This window comes from Hydra vulgaris, chromosome 08 (genome assembly GCF_038396675.1).
Source record: "Hydra vulgaris chromosome 08, alternate assembly HydraT2T_AEP".
Taxonomy (NCBI): Eukaryota; Metazoa; Cnidaria; class Hydrozoa; order Anthoathecata; family Hydridae; genus Hydra; species Hydra vulgaris.
In genome coordinates this window covers 60,496,346-60,519,967 of record NC_088927.1, presented here as the reverse complement: position 1 = coordinate 60,519,967, position 23,622 = coordinate 60,496,346, and the positions used below count along the sequence as shown (strand labels likewise).

General features: G+C 25.4%; 2 protein-coding genes across 2 annotated transcripts in view; both read left to right on the top strand.

Moving 5' to 3' along the window:
* The first annotated feature begins 388 nt into the window (after nucleotides 1-388).
* LOC100209221 (von Willebrand factor A domain-containing protein 3A) lies at nucleotides 389-21,840 on the top strand. The gene is made up of 13 exons (XM_065804070.1): nucleotides 389-472; nucleotides 5,347-5,382; nucleotides 5,874-5,959; nucleotides 7,458-7,564; nucleotides 8,013-8,185; nucleotides 8,989-9,108; nucleotides 9,972-10,040; nucleotides 10,143-10,222; nucleotides 15,437-15,486; nucleotides 16,700-16,886; nucleotides 17,807-17,877; nucleotides 18,088-18,136; nucleotides 21,485-21,840. The coding sequence occupies exons 2-13, from the start codon at nucleotides 5,360-5,362 to the stop codon at nucleotides 21,505-21,507; spliced, it is 1,038 nt and encodes a 345-aa protein (XP_065660142.1). The 5' UTR covers nucleotides 389-472; nucleotides 5,347-5,359; the 3' UTR covers nucleotides 21,508-21,840.
* Nucleotides 21,841-23,031: 1,191 nt separating this feature from the next.
* The window catches only part of LOC100199176 (developmentally-regulated GTP-binding protein 2), a 28,333-nt gene continuing 27,742 nt past the window's right edge, over nucleotides 23,032-23,622 (top strand). The window contains exons 1-2 of the mRNA XM_065804069.1: nucleotides 23,032-23,180; nucleotides 23,397-23,485. Of these exons, the coding sequence (XP_065660141.1) occupies nucleotides 23,117-23,180; nucleotides 23,397-23,485 (153 nt within the window). The 5' untranslated portion in view covers nucleotides 23,032-23,116. The remainder of the gene's footprint in view (nucleotides 23,181-23,396; nucleotides 23,486-23,622) is intronic.

Here is a 23,622-nt window from a genome sequence, read left to right as displayed (position 1 = left end):
AATACTGATAGTATTGTATTATGTAATGAGCCATGTACTTAAATTCTTAGTTAAATTTGTTGTGCTTTGTAATTTATTTATTTTAATTTATTGACATTTTAACTTAATGAAGGCCCTGAAAAAAATATTTTCTGGTAAAACCGTAAACCAATGCTGAAAGTGTTATGAGCCAAATATTTTTCAATTTATAATTTTAGATTAAGTTATTTGATAAACAGATTTACATAGTAAATCTTAGTTGTTTAGGTCTATATAAATAGATCTACATAGTAAATCTTAGTTGTTTAGTGCTATATAAACAGATCTACATAGTAAATCTTACTCTGTCATTTATTGGTTTAATAGTATTTTTATTTTTTTTTCAAATATGTTTATTTTTTTTTTCAAATTTTAGTACATTTAAAATATATAAAAATATTTTTCACCAATATTTTGGTTACAAAACATGAAACTGAAAATGAAAGTGCAAAAGGTTAGTTTTTTCATTTGAAGTTTACAAAAAAATATAAATACAATAATATTATTCATCAATGATGTAAGTCATTAATGATTGATCAGTTTTAAGTTATATTGTGTAAATGTTGTGTTATTATATCGTTATGTTATATTGTTTATGTTGTGTTGCTATATTGTTAAGTTATATTGTTTATGTGTTTATATCTTGCATTGTATTGTTATGTTATATTGTTTATATGTTGTATTATATATTAGAAATATACTGGTGATGTGTTGCGTTATGTTATTTTGTCCATATAGCATAACAAAACAATATTGCAGCATAATAAGTACAACATCAAAATATAACAATAAAACATATATAACAATATAACATGATTTTGTATTTTGTATATGGCATTTTCCACCACAGAAAGTGTTAAAGTAGTCGATTTTCATCTCCCTTTTTTTTTAAATTTGTAATAGATGTATATTAAAGTAGACACATGAAAGTTAATTAAAATTATACTTTTAATAATAAAATTTATTTAAGTTGCTTTAATGGTTCTGAAAGTTATCGTATTTTCTAATGTCATATAATGCACATTCTTTTAATTATTTAACACATTATAATGTTATAAAAAGCATATTATTTTAAAATGTTATTTTTCACCATGAATTTAATTGCATAATCTAAATAATTTTATTATGGAAACGGAGCTGACATCTTCAAGTTGTTGTTAGTCAAATATTTTCTTTTTTTATAAAGAAAATTTTAAGAAATTTTGTTATGTTTTTCAAAAAGTTTCATCAAAAAACTGATTTTTTTTTTTTTTTTTGGTACTAAATCTTATGTTTTTACATTTAAAGTTTTGAATAGCGATGCTTGGTTGAAGTACAATTTATATTTGAAATTTTAAAAATGTTTTTATTATTTACATGATAAAAAAATAATATTTGAAATTTTTTTCTTCAAGAATATAAACTGTTTTCGATTCAATAACTTTCATAAATTGTGATGAAAAATCTCTAATTAAAAGAGCAATCGATTATTTGTATAAGCTTTGAATAAATGGAATTTCTTTAGAAAAAAAAAAAAAAAAAGTTTTTCGGCTCCTAGAATTGCATATCTAAATTAGATCTTTATCTAATTTAAATATGCAACTCTAGGAGCCTAATTAACTAAATTTAATCTGGCCTTGCAAATTTACTTAAATTAATTTATACACCATAAATAGGAAAAATACATGGTATTAAATATTAAGACATTCTTATCCCTTCAGCCATATGTAATGTGCAATTGCCACACATGGTTTTGTTAATGATCTAATATGTGTCTGGCTACTTTTTTATGGTAACTTTAGTGATGTAACTAAGTTAAATATATAGTATCAAATAACATGTGTATTTTCCCGAGTATGTCACTTCTAAATGAATTTTTTATTTTATATAGTAAGTATCAAATTCAAAACATTATTTTAAAATGTTCAATATGATTCACTATACCGATTTGCAGAAATTTGACCTAAAAATTTAAACATTTCTTTACTTGTGTTTCAGTGTAATGTAAGTTAAATGATATTTTCGGTCAATCATTTTGTCATATTCAAAACTTTTTCGCTTATTTTATTCTTCAGGCTAACAGCTTTCATACTTTTTTTTAATTCTAATTCACTCCCAACAAGGCTGCAAGCAACCACTATTAAGTTGAGAGTTACTAGAAAACAAAGAATAAAGATAAAGAGCAAAAAAACGATTTACGGAAGACTTGAAAAACTGTAGGTTGAATGAGTCCCCTGCATCTTTTTTTTTTTTCAAGCAATGAAAAAAAAAAAAGATGCAGGGGAAAAAAAACTAGACAAATAACAGTTTTTTGAGCATGCAGGGACAGTAAAATGAAAGGATGTCACTTTGCTGAATGACGAGTCAAGCTAGAATGAGTTTTATTTAATCGAACTAGAAATAATAGCTCCTTTGAGTAGTGATCATGATAGTATTTGTACCTAAGAGAAAGAGATGCAACTTTATGATGATGGAAGAGAGGCACAAGTTTGGTAGATAAAGCAGGTCTAACTATATTTACAGTGCATTTTTATCTTGTCTAAAAAAAGAAGAGCATCATTAGAAAAACTAGCCCAAATATGACAACAGTATTCCATACAAGAATGAATAAAAGTATTGTAGAGTTAATCAATGGAGATAATAGCGAGCACAATAAAGAGAAGCAATATTAGCAGATGCTAATTTTGTAATAGATTGTGTATATGGTTTTCATGAGAGGTCAGTAGTAAATAATAATCCAAGAAAACAAAAAGAAGAGGACTTCATTAGAGGGCTGTCATTCATTAAAATAAGAATGTCAACAGTATTACAATACTTGTTTGCAGTAAGCAACTGAAATTCGTTAGAGTTGAATTCACAACTCACTGCAAGCCCTAATCTGTTCCAGAAGTGAGAACAGATTTGCAAGTAAAGCGGTTGAAAAGAAATGATTTAATAATCTCATAAACTTTCCTAGATACACCATATAAAGCAAGCTTATGGCAAAGAACAGTACTCCTTGCCTCGCCGCCTCCATCTAATACATGTTAGAATCTTTTAGTCACAGGCGTTAATGAGTCACCCGTTGAATAAGAAGATCGATAAGCGTATTTATTACTCTGACAGTAAGTTATTTGACTCAAGATGGTATGATAGAAATTTGTTGATCAAGACTCAAAGACCTTACTAATAATAGCGAGAAGACTGATTGGACTATAGTTAGAGTTGTCAGAATGTTCTCTAGAGGTTTCTTAAAAATTGGAATCACAGTTGCAATTTTCTGGTAAGCAGAAAAACAAGAATCAGTCAAGCACTTATTAAACAGTTTAGAGAGAATTGAAAAGAGTTCTGCAGACAGGAATGTTGTCTGAACCACAAGCCGTAAAAGAGTTTAGTTAAGGAATGACTTTAGCAACTGAAGCTAGAGTGGTTTGGATGATTTTGTTTAGTGCAGTAATAGAAGAAACTGAACACAAGCTAGGGTCAGAGATGAGACACAAATCAAGGAATGATTAGGATTGCATGGAAAAGTTGACTATGATTAAAAGATTGAGAAATACAGAAGTTATGGGCTTTAGTACCAGCAGGCTCAGTAGTTTTAGAGTCAACCAATTCAGTGTGATGAATAATAAAGTCACCAATAATAATAATGTAGGCAGAGTCTAGCCTTCTCAGGTGTCCCATGCCTTGTGACCACATGTATAATATTTTGTTTTGACATCTTAGCCACGACTCCTTGCATCTTTTAAATTAGCGCGTTTGAAAGATGCCCTGAATAAACAAATGTAAATTTAATCTAAAGAAACTATAAATTGGAAAGAAAAATTAAAGCAAAAAAAAATACAAAGCTAAACTAAAAAAATAGCAATCTTGACCTTTTTAATTTTCCATTTATATTTCTTGTTTAAAAAGTAAACCAGAAAAAATAAAGGCATAAATTAAAAATATAATTTTATTTTAATTTAAAAGTGTTTCACTACAAAGAATTTAAGATAAATTAAACTTTTAAAGTTATTTCCATTAAAGTTATAATCCAAGCTTAATTACTTTAAAACTTAGTTATTTAAAAGTTTGAAACTTTGATATTTTCTAATGAGTACAAAGCAAATAAAACATAAGAAAAAATTATCAGTTGGTAGGATTTAAACCCTCACCCATTACAGATATAATATTCCTGCCTCATAATTAATACGTTTAATCAACCTAAGCCCTATATCAACATGGTGGTATAGAAAAAACTATTAGCTTTAAACTATTAAAATGCTTTTAAATTAATTAAAATTGAATTATTAATTGAGACACTTCTAAAATAAAAAATATTGGTTTTATGCTTTTTTCTTCTCTGGTTTATCCTTTATTTATTTTATCATTTGTTAAGTTCATTTCTCTTCTTAGTTATTGGTTTGTTTATTTTTAATTTACTTAAGTTATTTATTTAAGTTAGCTTGGTTTTTACAGCGCTTTTTTTAAAACAAGCAAATTATTAATGTATGCAAAAAACTGTGGCCAAAATATTGGTTTTATGCTTTTTTCTTCTCTGGTTTATCCTTTATTTATTTTATCATTTGTTAAGTTCATTTCTCTTCTTAGTTATTGGTTTGTTTATTTTTAATTTACTTAAGTTATTTATTTAAGTTAGCTTGGTTTTTACAGCGCTTTTTTTAAAACAAGCAAATTATTAATGTATGCAAAAAACTGTGGCCAAAATGTTGAAAAAAAATTGTGAGCATGGTATTGTATATCATATAAGTAGTGCAACCGCGATCATCTCCTGAGAAGGCTTGTAGAAGGGTGAAGAAGAAGGGCATAGTCAATTTGTTTGCAGTCTCAGAAGGAGAATAATAAAGAACAAATAGAAAGGTGATAGAATGAAAAACACAGAAGCACATAAAAGAATGGTCAGAAGATTCAAATCTGATTTCTTGACAAATGAATTGATGTGTTAGTATACCCCTAGCCAAGCATGTGACTATTGGAGTTTTTGCGAATCAAAGGGAAGAACCCATCAATACTGAGATCTGAAGAAGGAACAGCCAAATTTAAGTAATGTTAAAAAATAAGTAAACAGTTTAAATTGTTCATAATTGCTAAAAATTAAGTAAATAGTTAAATTAGGATAATTAGTAAACAGGAGCAGATACAACTTTTTCTTTTATGTTTGAGAGCTAACTTCCAGACAATGAACTCCAAACATTTATATTTTTGTGCTTATAAAAAAGTAAAATCTTTGCATTTTTATTATAGTGTTAACAGTTAAATTTAATAAATTGTTAAGAATAATTAAAAGTTAAATGAAATAAAATATAATTTTAGCAAAAAAAATTTTAGTTTATTAATTTAATGTTTTTTTTTTTTTTTTAACTTTATTAGTGCTAATGCAATTATGCAAGTTAAATCTGATAACAGGTATTTATAAGTTTTTTAAATTTGTTTTCCTCTTAGATAGTGCTACTATATTCTAGAATATTTCCTACCCAATCAGAATTCCTGTTTAATGAGAATATGATAGGGGCTTAAAATATTTTTATAACTTTGTGTATTTTGTTTATATTTGAATTAAATATCATTTGATCATTATAAAATTTCAAAAAAAAAAAAATTATTTTTAATAATAATTTTTTTCTCTTATTCAACTATGATATTTGAAATTTAATTATTTACCAATTCAATTCTTTTTTATTATTAATATAAATTTCAAAATAATTTGAGTTGATATCTATGTTATACTAAGTTTTTAGTCTGAAGATATTGAATATAACAAATATTTAAACATTGATATACCACAAACTTAAAAGTAACTTTGATAAAGCAACAAACATAAATAAGGTTCAGCACTAAACTTCAAAAGTGTGTGTGTTTGTGTAACAAAAGGTAATAATCTTAGCCTCTTTTTCTAGACAATCAATCAGTGTTTTAAAATTTAAAGAGAAATTTTGTGAGATACTACCTGCAAAGCTATGGCTGTTAAAGAATAGTTTAAAAGGTAAAATTTGAAAAAGTTTATTTTGTTATATTTATAATCAATAGTTTATTCTAAATTATTATTATTAATATTATTAATGTTAATGTTATTAATTTTAATATTGTTACTGTTTTTATTGTGGAAGATTGTTACTGAAACCCAATAAAGTCACAGCACTTTTTATTGATCAGTAAACTTAGCTGATGCTAATTTTGCTATAAATTGGGTATATAGTCTTCAAGAGAGGTCAATAGTAATAGGTTACCCAAGATAGAAGACAAGATGAAAAATTTAGAGTGTTTAATTGATCGATATATAGGAGTAAGAACATGCAATAAAGATTACCTGTAAAAAAATTTAAATTTCATTCTGATTCACTCCCAACAAGGCTGCAAGCAACCACTATTAAGTTGGGAGTTACTAGAAAAAAAAGAAAAATATTTATAAAGCAAGGAAATGGTTATAGGAAACTTAAAAAGTTGAAGGTTGTGTGAGTCAGGAAAACATGAAGATGGGAGAGAGTTCCAAAGGGTTAAAGTGCAGGGGAAAAAACTAGACGAATAAAGTTTTTGGAGCATGCAGGGACAGAAACAGTAAAAGAATGAGACTTTGAAGAATGATGAGTCAAGCAAGAATGAGTTTTAGCTGATGGAGCTAGAGATGATAGCTCTTTTAAGCAGCGACTGTGGTAGTATTTGTAGAAAAGAGAAAGAGATGCAACTTTGCGACGATGGGTAAATAAGTTTTGTTTGATATAAAGTTCACAACCCACTGCAAGCTCGAAGCTGCAGGCGGGTACTGACCCCAGAGGCTGTGCAAGAATCCTGCATGGGCTTTAAGCTATTTATAAAGACAAAAAAAATTTTTTTTACTATATTCTGAAATAGATCAACAAATAATTTTTTAGTCGTTTTATTTATGGTTAGACAAATTCTTTAATTGTCTGATTTAAAGTGTTAAATTTTGAGCGTTAATATATTAGTATTTTGTACAATAAAATGCAACCATCATGTAACACTTGCCTTAAAAGTTGATATTTTCAAAAAATATTTACTATTACATTATGGAAATTGCTTTTTATGATTGTAATAAATTGAAGAAACTGCATCTAGGGTTGAATTAAGCGATTGAGACTGTCTGAAGGGAATTTGAAACCTCATAATTTCTTTAAGATAAAAAATCATGATTTCTTTTAGAAAATATGCATTTTTTTAATTAAAAAACTTCTAAGTTGCAAAAGATAACAATATAACTCCAACATAACAAAATTTACGAACACAAAATTTTGATTTGTTTAATTCATTTGTTTAAATCACTTTTTTGACTTCTGCATTCAACTTAAATATGTTTTCTAAATTAAATTTATGAATCTTAATAAAACAATTTAAGAATGGAAAGGTTTTCGTCTTGGGCAGGTAGTTATGTTGTTTTAATCTCCCTTATTATAAATATTAATTTATTGTTTGTATTATTGCTATAAATTTATTTTCATGAAAGAAAATTTGTATACTATTTACAGCTCAAGGTTTATCATTTTACCAGATTCTTAGTCCTAATGCATTTTCTTATGCCCACTCCTATATTCGTTCAATTGACAAAGAAGTCAAATCAGTTGTGCATCATCAGGTATTTTTTTTTCTTTGATAAATTTTTATAATTTGTTAAATGCAGTATTAGTCGTTCAGACTAGTGGTATTCAGTAGTAGATTAATGGTAGAACACTCATCTCACGATTGAGGTTTAAATCAAGCTTCTGAAAGTACTGTACTCAACCTGTTACTTTGCACAGCACCCTTGTTTAGCAAAGGTTGTTGTGTAAAGTAACAGTTTTGTTTTGCATTTTAGAGTTTTAGTGTTAAGAGAGAGTTCTACACAAAAAAAAAAATTAAGTAACCTTAACTGTAGGAGTCTTGGGGAAGTGAATTAAATTTTTTTTAAAAATAAAAACTTTTTAAATTCTTTTTATTTAACCACACCCCTGTTATAATTTTTAAAAGTATTTGCATTAAATATTTATAATATTAATGGTATTTTTGAACTGTAATTTTAATGTAAACTGTTTATTTTCATTAAGAGTATGATTCAAGTTGAGTGGTTTGATGGTAAAATAAAGAATGTTCATGTTGATCCTGCTGTTTTAAGCAACTACCTCTATCAGTTGTCTAATACTATAACTATCTATAAAAAGCAGTTTTCATTAATGGCTAAAAGAAGTTGGCAATTATTTGGAAACATTTTTGAGTCTGAGTAATGTTTTTATTTTGTATTAATATCTTTTTGGAGGTCTAATTTTTTTAATGTATCAAATAATATTTACATGATAAACATATTGAAAATCATCTACTGAATTTGCTTTTGCTCACAAAAAAACATCTAATTCAGTGCTTTCAAAGTGTCCAAGAAAAACTGTTGTTGAATAAATTTATGATGCCATACTAAAATAATTGTATATAAAAATGTTAACTAGCAGGTTTATTAATATTATTTGTGAGTAAATATAGTTCAATAAATTATTGTTTTCTTTATATATAAAAATACAATTACTAATATAAATAAAATTAAAAAAAAAAATTATGAAAATTTATTCAGATTTATATAAAGTTAATAAAAAATTACAAAAATAAAATACAAAGAATTTAAGATAAGTAACCTTCTCTTTTTATCAATTATTAATATATACAATATATACAAATATTAATACAAATAGAATTACAAAAAAAAAATTATTAAAATTTATTCAAATCTATATAAAGTTAATAAAAAATTACACAAATAAAAAACAAACAATTTAAGATAAATAACCTTCTCTTTTTGTCTCTTTTCTTGCACATATTCAATATGTAGAGAGCACCCTAACCTGCAGTACCATAGTTTGCAATACCATAGCTTGCAATGTAGTTAGCACCCTTTTAAGTTTAAAACTAATTTTTATGATTGAGTTGTTTTCATTATTATTTATTTTCAATGTTTTTATTGCCTTTTTTTTAACAAGGCATTTAAATTGTTTTTTCTTCCATTTTTTTTTCATTTTTATTTTTTATTTTACTTAGTATTATTGTTATTATTGATTTATCTGAAGAAGCAAGTTATTGTTTGCATTTTCTTTTGACATCATTAAAATTGCTATTTGAAGAACAACTTCTTCACAAAAGTTCTTTCAAGGTTATTTGGTTAGTTTTTTCGCTTGTTTTTTTTTGGTTATTAAATTTTGTTATTCTTTTTTGTTTATTCAAAATCTTTTTACAGTAAAGTTTAGCAAATTAAGTTTTGTTATTTTTTTTTATTTATTCATAATATGTTGTTATTTATTATATAGATTTTGAAAAAATTAATATTAATATAATTTTTTATTTAGCAAAATAAGTTTATTATAAGAAAGTTCAAAATTGAATTAAAAAATAATATCAAGTCAAACAGTAACTAATTTAAGCTCTAGCTTTTATAGATTAATATAATAAAGTTTAAAGTGTAGAAATATCTATTAGCTTTATTTTAAAATCACATTATTTCATACTCTGCTAAAAATCATGCTAGTTCATACTCTATTGAAAATCACATTAATTTATACTCTACTGAAAATCATATTAGTTCATACTCTAAATCATGCTAGTTCATACTCTACTGAAAATCATGATAGTTTATACTCTACTGAAAATCATGTTAGTTCGTACTCTACTGAGAATCATGTTGTTCATACTCTATTGAAAATCGTGTTAGTTCATACTCTAATGAAAAGAGAGTTGTATGAGATTATATGAATTTACTCCTTAATAGAAACCTTTTCTTGATTGCACTTTTTCTTTTGTTGGGTGTTAGATAAATTCTTGACCAAGGTCTTTTTTTATGTTTTTAAACAGTAACAACCTCTTTCACAGTCTTTTTTTCCTTTTATGTTGAATCTTTTATTGTTCAATTTATTATTTTTAAAAGGCAAATTTATAAAAATTATACTTTATTGAAAATTATAACCAGAATTTTGAAAATATTTTGTATTTGAATAAATTTTAAAAAATTTAATATTTTTTAATTTTAGCTGTAATCCAAAACTAGATTGTTTTGAGTCGTATTCTGTTGATGAAAATTCTATCAATCAATGCTGGAAGTATATCAATTTAATTTTATTATTATTATCTTCTTTTTTTTTTTAATTTAAAAAGATTTCTAAATATTTTATTAGTAGTAATATTAAATATTTGAATATTAGTTGGCTGCTCTCATTATCATGTGGTGGTATGCGAAAAATTCTTCCGGCTTTAAAGCATGCTTTTAAATCTATGACTATTGGTAAATGTTTATCTAATATGACTTCTTTACAATTTTTTTTCAAATTAATTTGTTTATTCAAAAGATACTTAAAATGATTACTGCTGCAGTAATAAAAATAAATTTAGTTGATATAGTTTCTGATGTCTCAGAAATTTAGTTGTGTGGGTGTGATATGTGTGTGTGTGTGTATAATAAAAAATTTTCCATATCAAAGTCTCCATTACCATACCAAAAAAAGAGTTTAAAGTTTTTTCTTTTTCTTTTTTTGTTCTATTTTAACAGTTAAATTTAAAAAATTATTATTTGAAGAAATTATAGGTTGTTTTACTTTGTTAAGGTTTGGCTTTATTATTAATGAAATTTGTAATAATAATAATATACAATACTGTTGAAATTTTTCTTTTTTGTCTGTAAAAGATGTTAAATCTTTTACAGACAATATAAATAAAAGTTAAATATACTTGATTAAGTCTAGTTTAGCTTCAAGCGAGTTGAAATTCTTAACTTCTGTTATTTCAATTGGTAATATGTTTCAAAATTTGACTCTACGATTTTTTAAAGAACCTCATAATTCCAATTTAAATATTTTTATCAGTGAATAAATGATTACTTCAAATATTTAAAGAAGGACCTCTTAAAAAATTTTAAGAGCGCAAATGCTGAGGAGGTATTTTCAAAGTTTTCTCCATGTCATAATCTTATGACATGGAGAAAACTTCGAAAATACCTCCTCAACATAAGCTAAAAAAAATTTAATGATAAAAAAAATTATTGTCGAAAAAATAATATACCTAAATATTTTACTCTTTTCGTTTTCTTGTTTTTAGGGCATTTGTCATTCTCCATTATCAAAATTGATACCAGTCGAGGAAAAAAGTAGATAAAAATATAGCATAAAATTTTTTTTTTTAATAAACAATTTTTTTGCAACTTTTTTCAGTCTATTAAGGATATACTTTATAATTTTTTTTTTTTTTTTTTTTTTAAACATCTTCACTTCCAACAAGGCTGCAAGCAGCCACTAATTAAAGTTGGAAGTTACTGTAAGAGAAAAGATGAAGATTGTAGAGCAAGATAACGATTGACAGATGATTTAAAAGATTGCAAATTATATGAATCAGGAAAGCAAGATGAAGGAAGCAAATTCCAAAGAACTGATGTTCGAGGAAAAAAACTAGACGAATAAGCGTTTTTGAAGCACTTAGGAACAGTCACAGAAAAAGGATGACACTTAATTGAATGACGAGTAACACGAGAATGAATTTTAGCACAAGAGACGCTAGCTCTTTAGAGCAGTGCCCATTATAGTATTTGTAGAAAAGAGAAAGAGAAGCAACATTACGACGATGTGATAATGGTTGAAGGTTGGCTGCAAGAGCAGGTCCAACTATGTTTTCAATGCGTTTTTGCACCTTGTCTAAAAGAGAAAGGGTATCATTAGAAGATCCGCCCCAGATATGGCAACAGTATTCCATACAAGGCCGGATTTGAGATTTATAGAGATAGAGAATAGAATCCAGAGTAAGAAAGTGGCGAGCTCGATAAAGAGATGCAACCTTAGCAGATGCTAATTTTGCAACCGATTTGATATACGGTTTCCAAGAAAGATTGGAAGTAAGAGTTAATCCTAGAAGGTGAAGAGTAGGTGACTCATCGAGTACATCACCGTTCATAAATATAGGAAGACCTAAATTATTGCGATAACGATTGGCTGAAAAAAATTGAGTTTTATCTGAATTAAAGTTCACCAGCCACTGTGAGCCCCATGCTGTAGCAGAAGTGAGATCCTTTTTAAGCTCAAATGCCTCCTCCAAGCAATCAGAGGGTGTTGGTTTCTTATCACGACAAGAATAAATGGTAGTATCATCAGCAAACAATGCCACCTTAGATGTGAGAATATCTGGAAGATCGTTAATGTAAATTAAAAAGAGTATAGGGCCAAGGATAGAACCTTGAGGAACCCCTGAAGTTACAGAATAAGAAGAAGAGTGTTGTCCATCGAGGACAACTTTTATGCTACGATTGGAAAGGAAGCATTTAATGATCTTAAAGATGTTGCCGGATACACCATAAGAAGAAAGCTTATGGAGAAGACCAGCATGCCAAACTTTATCAAACGCTTTTGAAATGTCAAGAGCGATGGCCTTAACCTCTCCACCTTCATCTAATGCACGATAAAACCTGTCAGTTATTACTGTTAGCAAATCAGCTGTAGAACAAGAAGATCGAAATCCATATTGATGGTCAGAAAGTAAGTTATTAGATTCAAGATGAGAAATTAAGTGTTTGTTAATTAAAGATTCAAAAACCTTGCTTATGATAGGAAGAAGACTTATGGGACGGTAGTTAGACGAATCAGATTGCTCCCCAGAATTTTTGAAGATAGGGATAACAGATGCGGCTTTCCAGCAGGCTGGAAAACAAGACTCTGATAAGCACTTGTTGAATAGTTTTGAGAGTATAGACGACAGCTCCGGAGAACACTTCTGCAAGACAATAACAGGTATGTTGTCTGGGCCACAAGCTGTAGAAGAGTCTAGGCAGGAAATCACTTTAGATACAGATGCTGGAGTGATATGAATGTCAAGCAATGAATCAACCTGTTTGTTGGCAATATCAGGTAGAACGCAATTAGTGGAATCAAGAGATGATATTGATGAAAAGTTTTTAGCAAACAGTTCAGCTTTGCCTTTAGGTGAGGTGACAAAGTCTGAACCATACAAGAGAGGTGGAATTATAGATTTGCCCTTATTATTGATATTATTAAAGATTCTCCAGAAGTCACGAGAGCCTAATTTTTGAGATGAGGTACGAGATTTCATGACCTGAGAATAGCGGGTTTTGGCGTTAGACAAAACCTTTTTACAGTTGTTTCTAGCAGTAATAAACAGAGGTCTGTTTTCTGGAGAATTGTTTTGCTGATAAATATGGAAGTAACAGTTTCGATTGGCAATCGCAGCAGCACAGTGTGAGGAAAACCATGGAGGAGAGTGAGGCTTGACCTGGAATCGTCGAGAGGGAATAAAAGATTCCATGCCAGCCTGAATCCACGAAGTTATGTAAGAAGCACATTTGTCGACAGGAAGTTGAAAGATTTCTACCCAAGGGCCATCACGAAGAAAATCACGGAAAGAATCCCAGTCAGCTTTACGGTAGTTGTAAGAGGTTCGATAATAGGGGTATTCAGGTGATGAAGAAGAATGAGATATTAGTTTCAAAGAGATCAAACTGTGATCAGAAGCACCTAAGGGTGAATGTGGAGAAACTGAGCACTGACTAGGATCAGAAACAAGACATAAGTCGAGTAGAGAAGGTAAATGATTAGGGTTGTCAGGAAAGCGAGTTGGAAAGTTGACTATTTGAGTTAGGGATTGAGAAAGGCAAAAGTTGTGGGCTTTAATGCCTGCAGAGTCACTGACACTAGAGCCAAGCCATTCAGAGTGGTGAGCATTAAAGTCACCGACAACAAATATATTAGCTGATGGATAAAGAGAGAGGGCTTGGTCAATATGATCAGAAATAACATCAAAAAGAGTGCAGTCTTGAGATTAAGGAGAGCAATATAGAACAAAGAGAAAGGCAATAGAATGAAGTGGTGCTAAACGAAAGCACATGAAAGAATAGTCTGTGGATTCAAACCTAGTTTCACGACAAACAGGTGAATTCTTACGAATGTAAATGCCCAGGCCAAGCATGTGACTATTGGAGTCTTTACGAATCAGAGGAAGGTAACCATCAACACTAAGATCACAAGATGAGACAGCCGAACTCAAATTAGTCTCACAAAGAGCAAGTAATTCTGGTGAACTTTGCAAGAGATAAGACTCAACAGAAGAAAAGTTACTTCGAAGACCACGAATATTAGTGAATGATAGGTTTAAAGAACTTGGTGATGATGATGGTTTTTTGTGTTTTATAGTTTGCAGACAATTTGTGCTTTATAATTTGCAGACAATTTTTACATTTGTTTTTCAAATGTCTTTGCTAAACTCTACTGTTTTTCTCATTGCACTGGTATGAAAACCAATATTTGTAAAAAAAATTTAACAAGTTTTTCATATAAAAAAATGAAATGATGCTCCAAAATCTTGTTAGCTAGTGCATAGATAATTTACTCAACTTTTTTAACAAAAATTTTAGGAGCCTATTTAAAACTTTTTTTCAAGTTTTTAAATACATTTTTTCAAACAGAGCAATCGTTACGTTCATTATCTCTAGTAATTTGGGCAATATAAGAAAAACTGGGCAATATAAAAGAAACAGTTTCAGACATGCATCAAATACATTTTTTAAAGATACTGTGTTATTCTTTTATTTAACTTATTCCGTCATTACAAAATTGATTAATCGAATAATTTTTTATACAAATAAACAGTTTATTTTCTTATTTTCCTATTCTATATGCACTGAGAAATAAAATATAGCAAAAACATTTTTAAAATCAGAAAGAAGTAAAAATGAGTTAACGTAATAAACGAATAAACGTAAGGAAAAAAATATAAACAAAATCTCTTATAGCTCTAGCATACATAGCAAATTAGTTTCCTAATTATATGGACTGATGAAAATCATAAATAAATTGCATATCAAAACTTTCAATTTTTGTTAAATCTTTATAAAAGATTTTTTTAACATGGACTCTAATACAAAAGTTCTATAAAAATTTTGTTGAAAAAAAAAATTTTTATTGACTTTTTTTAGTTACTAAATTTTCTATTTTATTTAATTTGATTTGATATTATGTTACAACTTTGTTTCCTTTTTTTAAGATTGCTTTTTTTGTTTTGTTTGATTAATTATTAGATTAGTTATTAGTTACATTAGTTAAGCTTTTTAACGTGATTAATTGAAACGTTAAATAAGTAAAAAGATGCAAACTGCCGTGGTCAGTTTAGTCTAAAAACATTACTTTTAACATGGACAAACAAGGCGTGCGACCGCATGCGCTCCCCTGGAAGGCTTGATATATATCTTATTTTATTTATATATTTATAAATAAATAAAATAAGATAATATATAGTATAAAATATAAATGAAAATGTATATCTTCATCATCTTAAAAATAATTTGAGAAAAATTAAATTACTTTTACATCAGCTATAAAAGTTTTATCAAATTTTTACTATTTTTAAATTTATTCAATGTTTTACTATTTTTTTAGAAGTCAAATCAAGTGTATATTTTATTTGAATATCTATTTTTTTTTTCACTTTTAGAAAACTTTTTTTTTAGATAACTCCAGTTTATACTTGATTTCACTTGGACAATTTTATGATAACATGGTAAAAAAATTTAAGATTTTAAAATAAAACTTTTTTTTTCTATATGAAATCGAGTAATGAAATAGTTATAGAATATGAAATAGATTAATAAATAAAACATTTTTTTTTTAAATAAATTAATAAAACATTTTTTAATAAATTAATAAATAAAACAAGTATTTTTTGTTTGTAGTGAATCATTTTCTTAATAATATGATTAATAAGAATTAACAATTTGTTAAATTTTCAGCTGCTTAATTATTTTTTTCGAATTAAATAAGTCTCAATTAAAAAAGTAAAAAATTAAAAAAACTTTTTTTTTTAGTTTTTTAAAAGCACTGTGGCTGAGCATTTAATTGGAAGTTCATGCCTCCTTCCTAACTGATGTCACAAAACTTGCCCAGAGGTGGGGTTTGAACCACGGATCCTTTGTTTCTGAGGCAAGTGCGTTACCACTGCGCCACGGCTGCTTATTTGATTGGTATATATTTAAATATAGCTTTAATTTTTCAACAACTTAAAAAATAAAAATATGTTTTTTCTCTAAAAAAAATATAATAACTCTTTACTATTTTATTTGACTTGATTAAGTTTACTATATTCTAGTCTATTTAACTTTTTTTTGGTATTTTTTATTTATTTATTAAGTTAATTCACTTCAAAATTTGTGTGATCTTATTTTTAACTCCATAAAATCTGTATTTGTATTTTTTATTTAAGCTTTTAAGTTATTATAATTTTTTTTTTAATATTTATTTTTATTTTTTTGTTTGATCTTTGCAAATGTATAATACTTACAATTACATTTATCAAATTATTATTATTACATTAACATTTTGGAATTTTGTGAAAATGAAACAAATATGAAAATTATAGCATAATATTTAGACACTTTAATGGTTTTAACTATATATTCTGCAGCTGTATTTGATAATAAACAATCTAATTATAATCAATTGTATTTTGTTTATGTGACATTTATAAACTCATTCTATTCTTATCTACATTGAAGTTGAAAACATTACAGGTGTCGAACAACATAAAATAGGTGGTCTTACGTTATACTTTACTCTTAACTAATTTAGTTTTACCAGGAGGTTTAAAACAAAATAATAAGTTAATCTATAATCTATAAAATATGTTACCCTTAAGCAAATATGTTTAAATATTTTTAGTTTTTTAATGGTAATATTGTAATAATTTTTATTTTATTTTTTGCATTTTTCAAAATAAGGATCCACTTGTCAGTTATATTGAAGAAGCCATGTTGGGCTCATCATTTTCTATAAATTGTGTTTATTTACAACCCCCTGAATTGAAAATTGTACATGATAGATTTGATGATCCCATATGTATTTCAAAAAAGCTTAAAGTAATCAATGAAGCTGGAAATGGAAAGTTTCACTGGAGTTTTGAATCTGGTAAAAAATTGTTTTTTTCTTTTTGGATTATTTTGCATGCAAAAAATTAATATTAATAACTTCACAGTTTGATGAATGTACACTGTTGCGACCACAGTTTTTCACAGTTAGGTGAATGTACACTGTTGCGAGCTTTTTAATTATTATGTTATACTAAACCAAAAATCATTATTTAATAAACCAAGTTTCAAAAAAAAATTCATAAAAATTATTTTATAAAGATCAAAATTCTTTAACATCAGACAGATATTTATTTTTTTTAATAAATTAGAAAACCTAAAAAACTAAAAAAAAGCTAAATGATGTAGAAAGTTTATTAAATCAAATCATTTTTTTTTTCAAAAATATCTTCAATAAAAAATAATTTCAAAAAACATTAAAAAAATAATTTTATTATTTTGTATCAAAAAATCATAGTTTTAATGCTAGGAAATATATGTAGTAATCTGTGTGTGTTCTCTGAAAGTCTGCTTTTATACATTAGGTGTGCAAAATATATTAGAACAGTGCTGATTTAAATAAGCAATGATTTTTTATGTTCAGCAAAGTGTTGCTTTAGTGTTGTCTAAAATTTTTTCTTCTTGTTTTAGACTCTGTATAATTTCTTGTAATAAGGTTACACCTTAAGTAACTGGCGTTCATTATGTATTAAATATCTCTTTAAATGAAAAATCTCACTCAAAGATTCATAAAATTATATTTAAATTACAAAATGCAACTGTTTTTATTATTGTAAATAAATTAGTTTAAAGGTTTATTTTTGTTTTTTTTTAAAAGTTGACTTGAAACAAGTAAATTAAAAATTTAATTTAAAACAAATTAGTTAATGGAAAGAGACTGGGAACAAAGAGTTGTGTTTTGTATAGCTGTTTCTCGAAAACATTTTTTTATTTATTCTTTTTTTTTTTTTTTTTTTACAGATGTTGTTGAGAATGAAGATTTAAGATTGTTGGCATCTGAAATTAACAAGGCAGGCATGTATATAAAGAAAGTAAGATGGTTGAGTAGTTTATAAGCTTTCAAATTCGAAATTTGTTTTCCAAATGATTGCAAAGTGGCACTTTATCATTCTTTTTTTTTATAAAGAGTGGTTTTCGTTTAGGTTACTTTGAGTAACTTTGCAAAATAGTTGATGGTAGGGACATAAAAAAGATTTGTTTTCTTATTTTTTTAAATATTTTTTGTAGTCTTTTTCTTTTAGACAGAAATTTTATTGGAAAAATTTCATTTAAAATGCAGACAACAAAAAGGTTTTTAATAAAATTAGTTTGATTACCTTATTTTTGTTTTTATATTAAGTTTAAGCATTTCTAGCATATATATATATATATATATATATATATATATATATATATATATATATATATATATATATATATATATATATACACACATTAGTAAAACACACTTATCTAACTTTTTTCTTCAACTTTAAGTTTCACCATCGCTGGATTTCATGCCTACATTTAGAAATAAATCTTAAAAAATTATAAAAGAAATCTTAAAAAATTATAAAAACAAATGACCAAATTAAATTATCCCCATTCTAAAGAAATTTATTTAATAATTACTTTCTGTAACTTCCCGTTAACCTAAAAAATATAGTAATTAAAGAATTTTTTTATTTTTATTTTTAGTTATAATAATTTATAACTTCCTGTAAAATATTTTTTTCTATAAATTGAATTTTTTTTGAGATTTAGTAACTCTTCCTGATGATCCAGCAATGGTGAAACTTGAAGTTGAAGAAAAAAGTTAGATGAGTATTTTTTACTAATTTATAATTGCTCTGTTCTTTAAGAACATTGAGCACTCTATTTGTGTGTATATATATATATATATATATATATATATATATATATATATATATATATATATATATATATATATATATATATATATATATATATATACATATATATATATATATATATATATATATATATATATATATATATATATATATATATATATATATAAATATCAGGGGGCGACAAATCGTTTTTTTTTTAATAAACATTGACGTTCATATCTTTATTTATTGACGAGCATCTAGTATAAAAGGTATATGTCAAATAAGAGAGTTTTATTTCAAATAATTTTTTCATTCAAATAATCTTTTATAAAATTATAAAGGAGATTTTTTTTCAAATAACTTTTATTCTAGTTAATGTATTTTAGTCATATCAAACATGCTTATTGAATTTGTTCAATATTTTATTATTTCAATACAATATTTCATGCATTTGCAAAGTGCGTGCAAATTAATGATAATTAAAGGCCGTTTTTCACAAGATGAAAAAAAATCGTGTTAAGCAAATTTTTTCATCATGACAAACTGCCGTTTTGATTTCCACATTATTTTTTGCGCTAATATTTTCATTATCAATTTAAAAATGGCAACTATAAGTTTACACTGTATGCTTTTGAAAAAAATATATAAATATAAATTTTTTTTTTTTGATTTATATCTGTATTGTATTATTTTTAGAATGTTTAAGAAAATAAATGCTAATTTCTCATAAGAATACTTCTGTTGAAAAACTGTTACTGCAGAAAGTAATAGATGGTTCAAATTTGAAAGAAGATAAACCTTCTTGTGAAGTGAAACTTTTGGAATTGACAGCATTAGTAAATTCAGCTTTATTTGATGAATTTGCTTATGTTTGCCAATTTTCAGGGTGAGTTCTGAGTAAAGAAGAACATCAATTTGAGCATTTTGTTTATTGTTGTTGTTGTTGTTTATTGTTGTTGTTGCCATTTAAAAAAAGTGTACATTCGCTTTTTTTTACTGTTGAGTTTTCGTGATATTCTATTTAAACATATTAGATTGGTTTTCGCTCATAACAATTGACTTTTTTTTTGTTGTTGCAGCAAATTGATCAGCAATATTAGCAGAAATGCTTTATCTGCGCATGCTTATTGACAAAATAATATTGTCTTGTGGAAAACGGTCCTAATAATATGCAATAACTTAATGATTGTAAACAGTTATCTATTAATACAAAATAGTTAATTTTTCTTAATTTGGTTTGTTAAATTTATTTACTTATAAAAAAACGAATCAACTTGAGGAAATTAAAATCAAAGGGAACTAAAAATAAAATAGAAGTTGTATTAACATTTCTTTTTTTGAACCTTAATGTAATAACTTATTTAATACTTAAATGGTATAATAATACCATTTAAGTACTAAATAAGTTATTATGTTAAATTATTATTAAATACTTAGTATGAAATTATTATATTAATTTATTTTTAATATTAAGTATTTTTTATTAAAAATATCATGTTGTTACTTTATTAATAAATTAATCTATGATAAACAAAATAATTATATATATTCTATTAGATTATATATATTTCAGCTAAACCTAAAAATTCTTTTCGAAACTTTTAGTATGCAAACTAACATTGTAAAAACCTTTCTAAAACAAAATTACTTTCTTTAATAGCTGTCATTTAAACTTAAAAGTAACGCTATTAATGAAAGTAATCCTGTTTTAGCTTGGTGTCTTTGAAAATGTGTTTTAAATTTTAATAACTAATTGTTTTTTGATTATAAATAAAAAACTAAAAATCGATTGGAAAAAAAATTGCTGAAGTTATGCATTCGTTTTTCAAATTTTTTGAGCGGATGCCAACGTTTGTTTAAGTAAAAGTAAAGAAACTTAGCGTTCGTTTTTCTGTCTTTCTTTTAACAATTGTTTGCACGTTCGTCAATTTGTCGCACCCTGTATATACACCTTACACAGAAAGTTTAAATGCACTTGTTTTTTTAGAAGTTAAGGTAAGTTTAGAGTGGTACAAAGAGAAAACATGAGGCAGGGTCCAGGGTTTTTTTTATTTTTTCTTAGCCGAGTATTAATTAAAATAAAAATACAACTTTGAATAAAAAAACGCAATTTTTTTGCTGAAATTAAATAACATACTCAAGTAATCAAAAGGTTACTTAGAAAAAAGTGCAATAAAGTTTAAACGCACCTACAACTTCTTTTTATCAAAATATATTAATACAGGATATGACCCTTATTGTATTTAATACATGCTTGTATTCGTCTAAACGAGTGTTACGAGTTTTCTATTGTAAACGAGTGTTACGAGTTTTCTTATCTTTAAAATTTATTTCAAAAATTCAAAAGGAGTTAATTGCTCCATTAATTTTCTCATCACCCTCCACCTCCTTTATAATATCTATACAATTTTTTGTTTCTCTTTAAATTAGTTAATTATAGCCATAGTATAAATAAACATAAAAATACAGAGTACATCTCATCAATTTATCGGGTTATCATTTCATAAAAGTATTATATACGTTAAAAAAACAAGTGCATTTTAACTTTCTTTACAAGGTGTATATATATATATATATATATATATATATATATATATATATATATATATATATATATATATATATATATATATACATATATATATATGTATATATATATATATATATATATATATATATATATATATATATATATGTATATATATATATATATATATATATATATATATATATATATATATATATATACATATATATATATCTTTTTTTTTTAATTTAAATATCTAAAATGTTTCAAATTTAGAATTAAAGGTAACTGAAAAGTAGTTTTTAGTGAAAAAAAGAAGTTATTGATGGAATTGATGGAAGTGACTGAAGTTATCAGAGTTTTAACTAATGAAAATTCTAAGTTTTTTATTATTTGAAAAAAAAACTTTTTAAATTTTTTAATGTGATTTTTAATATAATTAATTAAGTTTTCATAAATATTTTTAAAGGTAATATTTACTTAGATTTTAATGTATATAATTGTAATTTTAGGCAAATTTCAAAATATAGATTTTTATTGTTAAACAACCTTTTGATTATAGATTTGTGTAAAAGTTTTGTATGTATGAATATAATTTATAATATATCAGAAGATACTTTTTAATAAATATATTTATGAATTCATAAAATCTTTAGGAAGTTTATATATATATATATATATATATATATATATATATATATATATATATATATATATATATATATATACATATATATATATATATATATATATACACAAATTTTTTGTCCTCATAAGTATTGTTTTTTTGTAAAAAAAATGTCCTCATAAGCAACTTTTATCGAAAGAGAAAAGTGCATACATTGACTTTTAAATAGCCTGACTTGCAAGGGAGTGCTGCTACATCAACTGAGGTTTGGTTAGGGTCAGCATTAAGGTCAGGCGTAGGGTTAGGGTTATGGCAAGGTTTAAATATGTTTATATTACTGTAATTAATCGTTTTTGTAAATAGATGAAAATAAAAATGAAATATAATGTATAATAAATATAAATAACAAAAATAAATATAAAAAATTTATTTTTGTAATAAAATAATAAACTCAAATATGCATAAATATAAATAGAAATAAAATAAAAACAAAATAAACGCCGACTAGGAGTATATATATATATTGGCATTGAAAAATGAATAAAGCTATGGAAGGGCTATGCAATTAATCCATATTTAATCTAAATTATAAATATGTTTAGTCTGCATTATAAATAAGTTTAACTTATCATATCTTTTTTATGTACATCAAATTTTCATTTAGTAGTGACACAGTTGTTAGTTTGATTTGTGTACAAAGTTACTGGAAGTGTTTGTTTGATTTAGTTAGCAAAAAGTTAGTAAAATTTTACATTTATCTTTAGCTTTAGACTAATCAATTATCTAGTTTATCTTTTGATCGGTTTATTTTATTTTTATCCTTTTTTGTATTTTAATATTATCTATTTATATTATTCTTTGTGATTTACTATTTCTATTATTCTATTAATAATTTTTTTTTAAATAAAGTAATAGCCTTTTAAATAAAGTAGTGGCCTTTCAAATAAATTCTTTCTTAACACATTTTTTCTGCATATATATTCTATCAATTATCTATATTCTATTATTATCTTTTTTTTTATAGATATAATTTCTTTATGTATTTACTTTAGAATTGAAACTATATAGGAATATAGTGAGAAACTATGTTTCTCACTATATTGAACTTAAAACTTTGTTTGCCACCATATAAAAAAATATTTTTGATATAATTCTTTTAAAATTTAATTTTATCAATTTTTAATGACTTTAATATTATTATTTTTTTAGAATTTTACAAAATAATTACAACAAATAAATAAAGTTTTACATTTTTCAAGTTTAAAAAAAATCATAAAAAAATGGGAATTTTGGAGAAGATCAGTGACATTGAAAAGGAAATTGCTAGAACCCAAAAAAATAAAGGTTTCTTTTTTTTTTTGATTGTACGAGTTTTTTTTAATTTAATTTTACAGTTTTTATTTATTGGCTAGTTTATTTCTTAAATTTTTTTTTTTTAATTTAATTTTTTTTTTTTTTTTTAGTTGAATTTTATTTTTATTTTTTAGTTGAATTTTATTTTTATTTTTAGTTAAATTCTTTAGTTATTTTTCATTTAATTTTTATTTTATTAAAATTTAGCTACAGAATACCATTTGGGGTTACTAAAAGCAAAACTGGCAAAATACAGGTCAGAACTACTAGAGCCTCCAAAATCAGCAGGTGCAAAAGTAAGTTTAATCTATTTTATTTTTATTTCTGTTTTTGTTTTTTTAAACTCTGTTTTTAGAAGTTGTGAATAACAAAATAATATCGCATGTGTTGTTTGGCAGATATTCTAATCAAATCTTTTGACAGAATTTTGTGT

Bases quoted from the DNA above. Each gene is read 5' to 3' on its own strand.
- LOC100209221 (XM_065804070.1), top strand. From the start codon at position 5,360: ATGCAAGTTAAATCTGATAACAG. The intron at 8,186-8,988 runs GTAATGTTTTTA...TATTTTACTTAG, and splicing joins GGAAACATTTTTGAGTCTGA to TATTATTGTTATTATTGATT. The intron at 9,109-9,971 runs GTTAGTTTTTTC...TTTTAATTTTAG, and splicing joins AGTTCTTTCAAGGTTATTTG to CTGTAATCCAAAACTAGATT.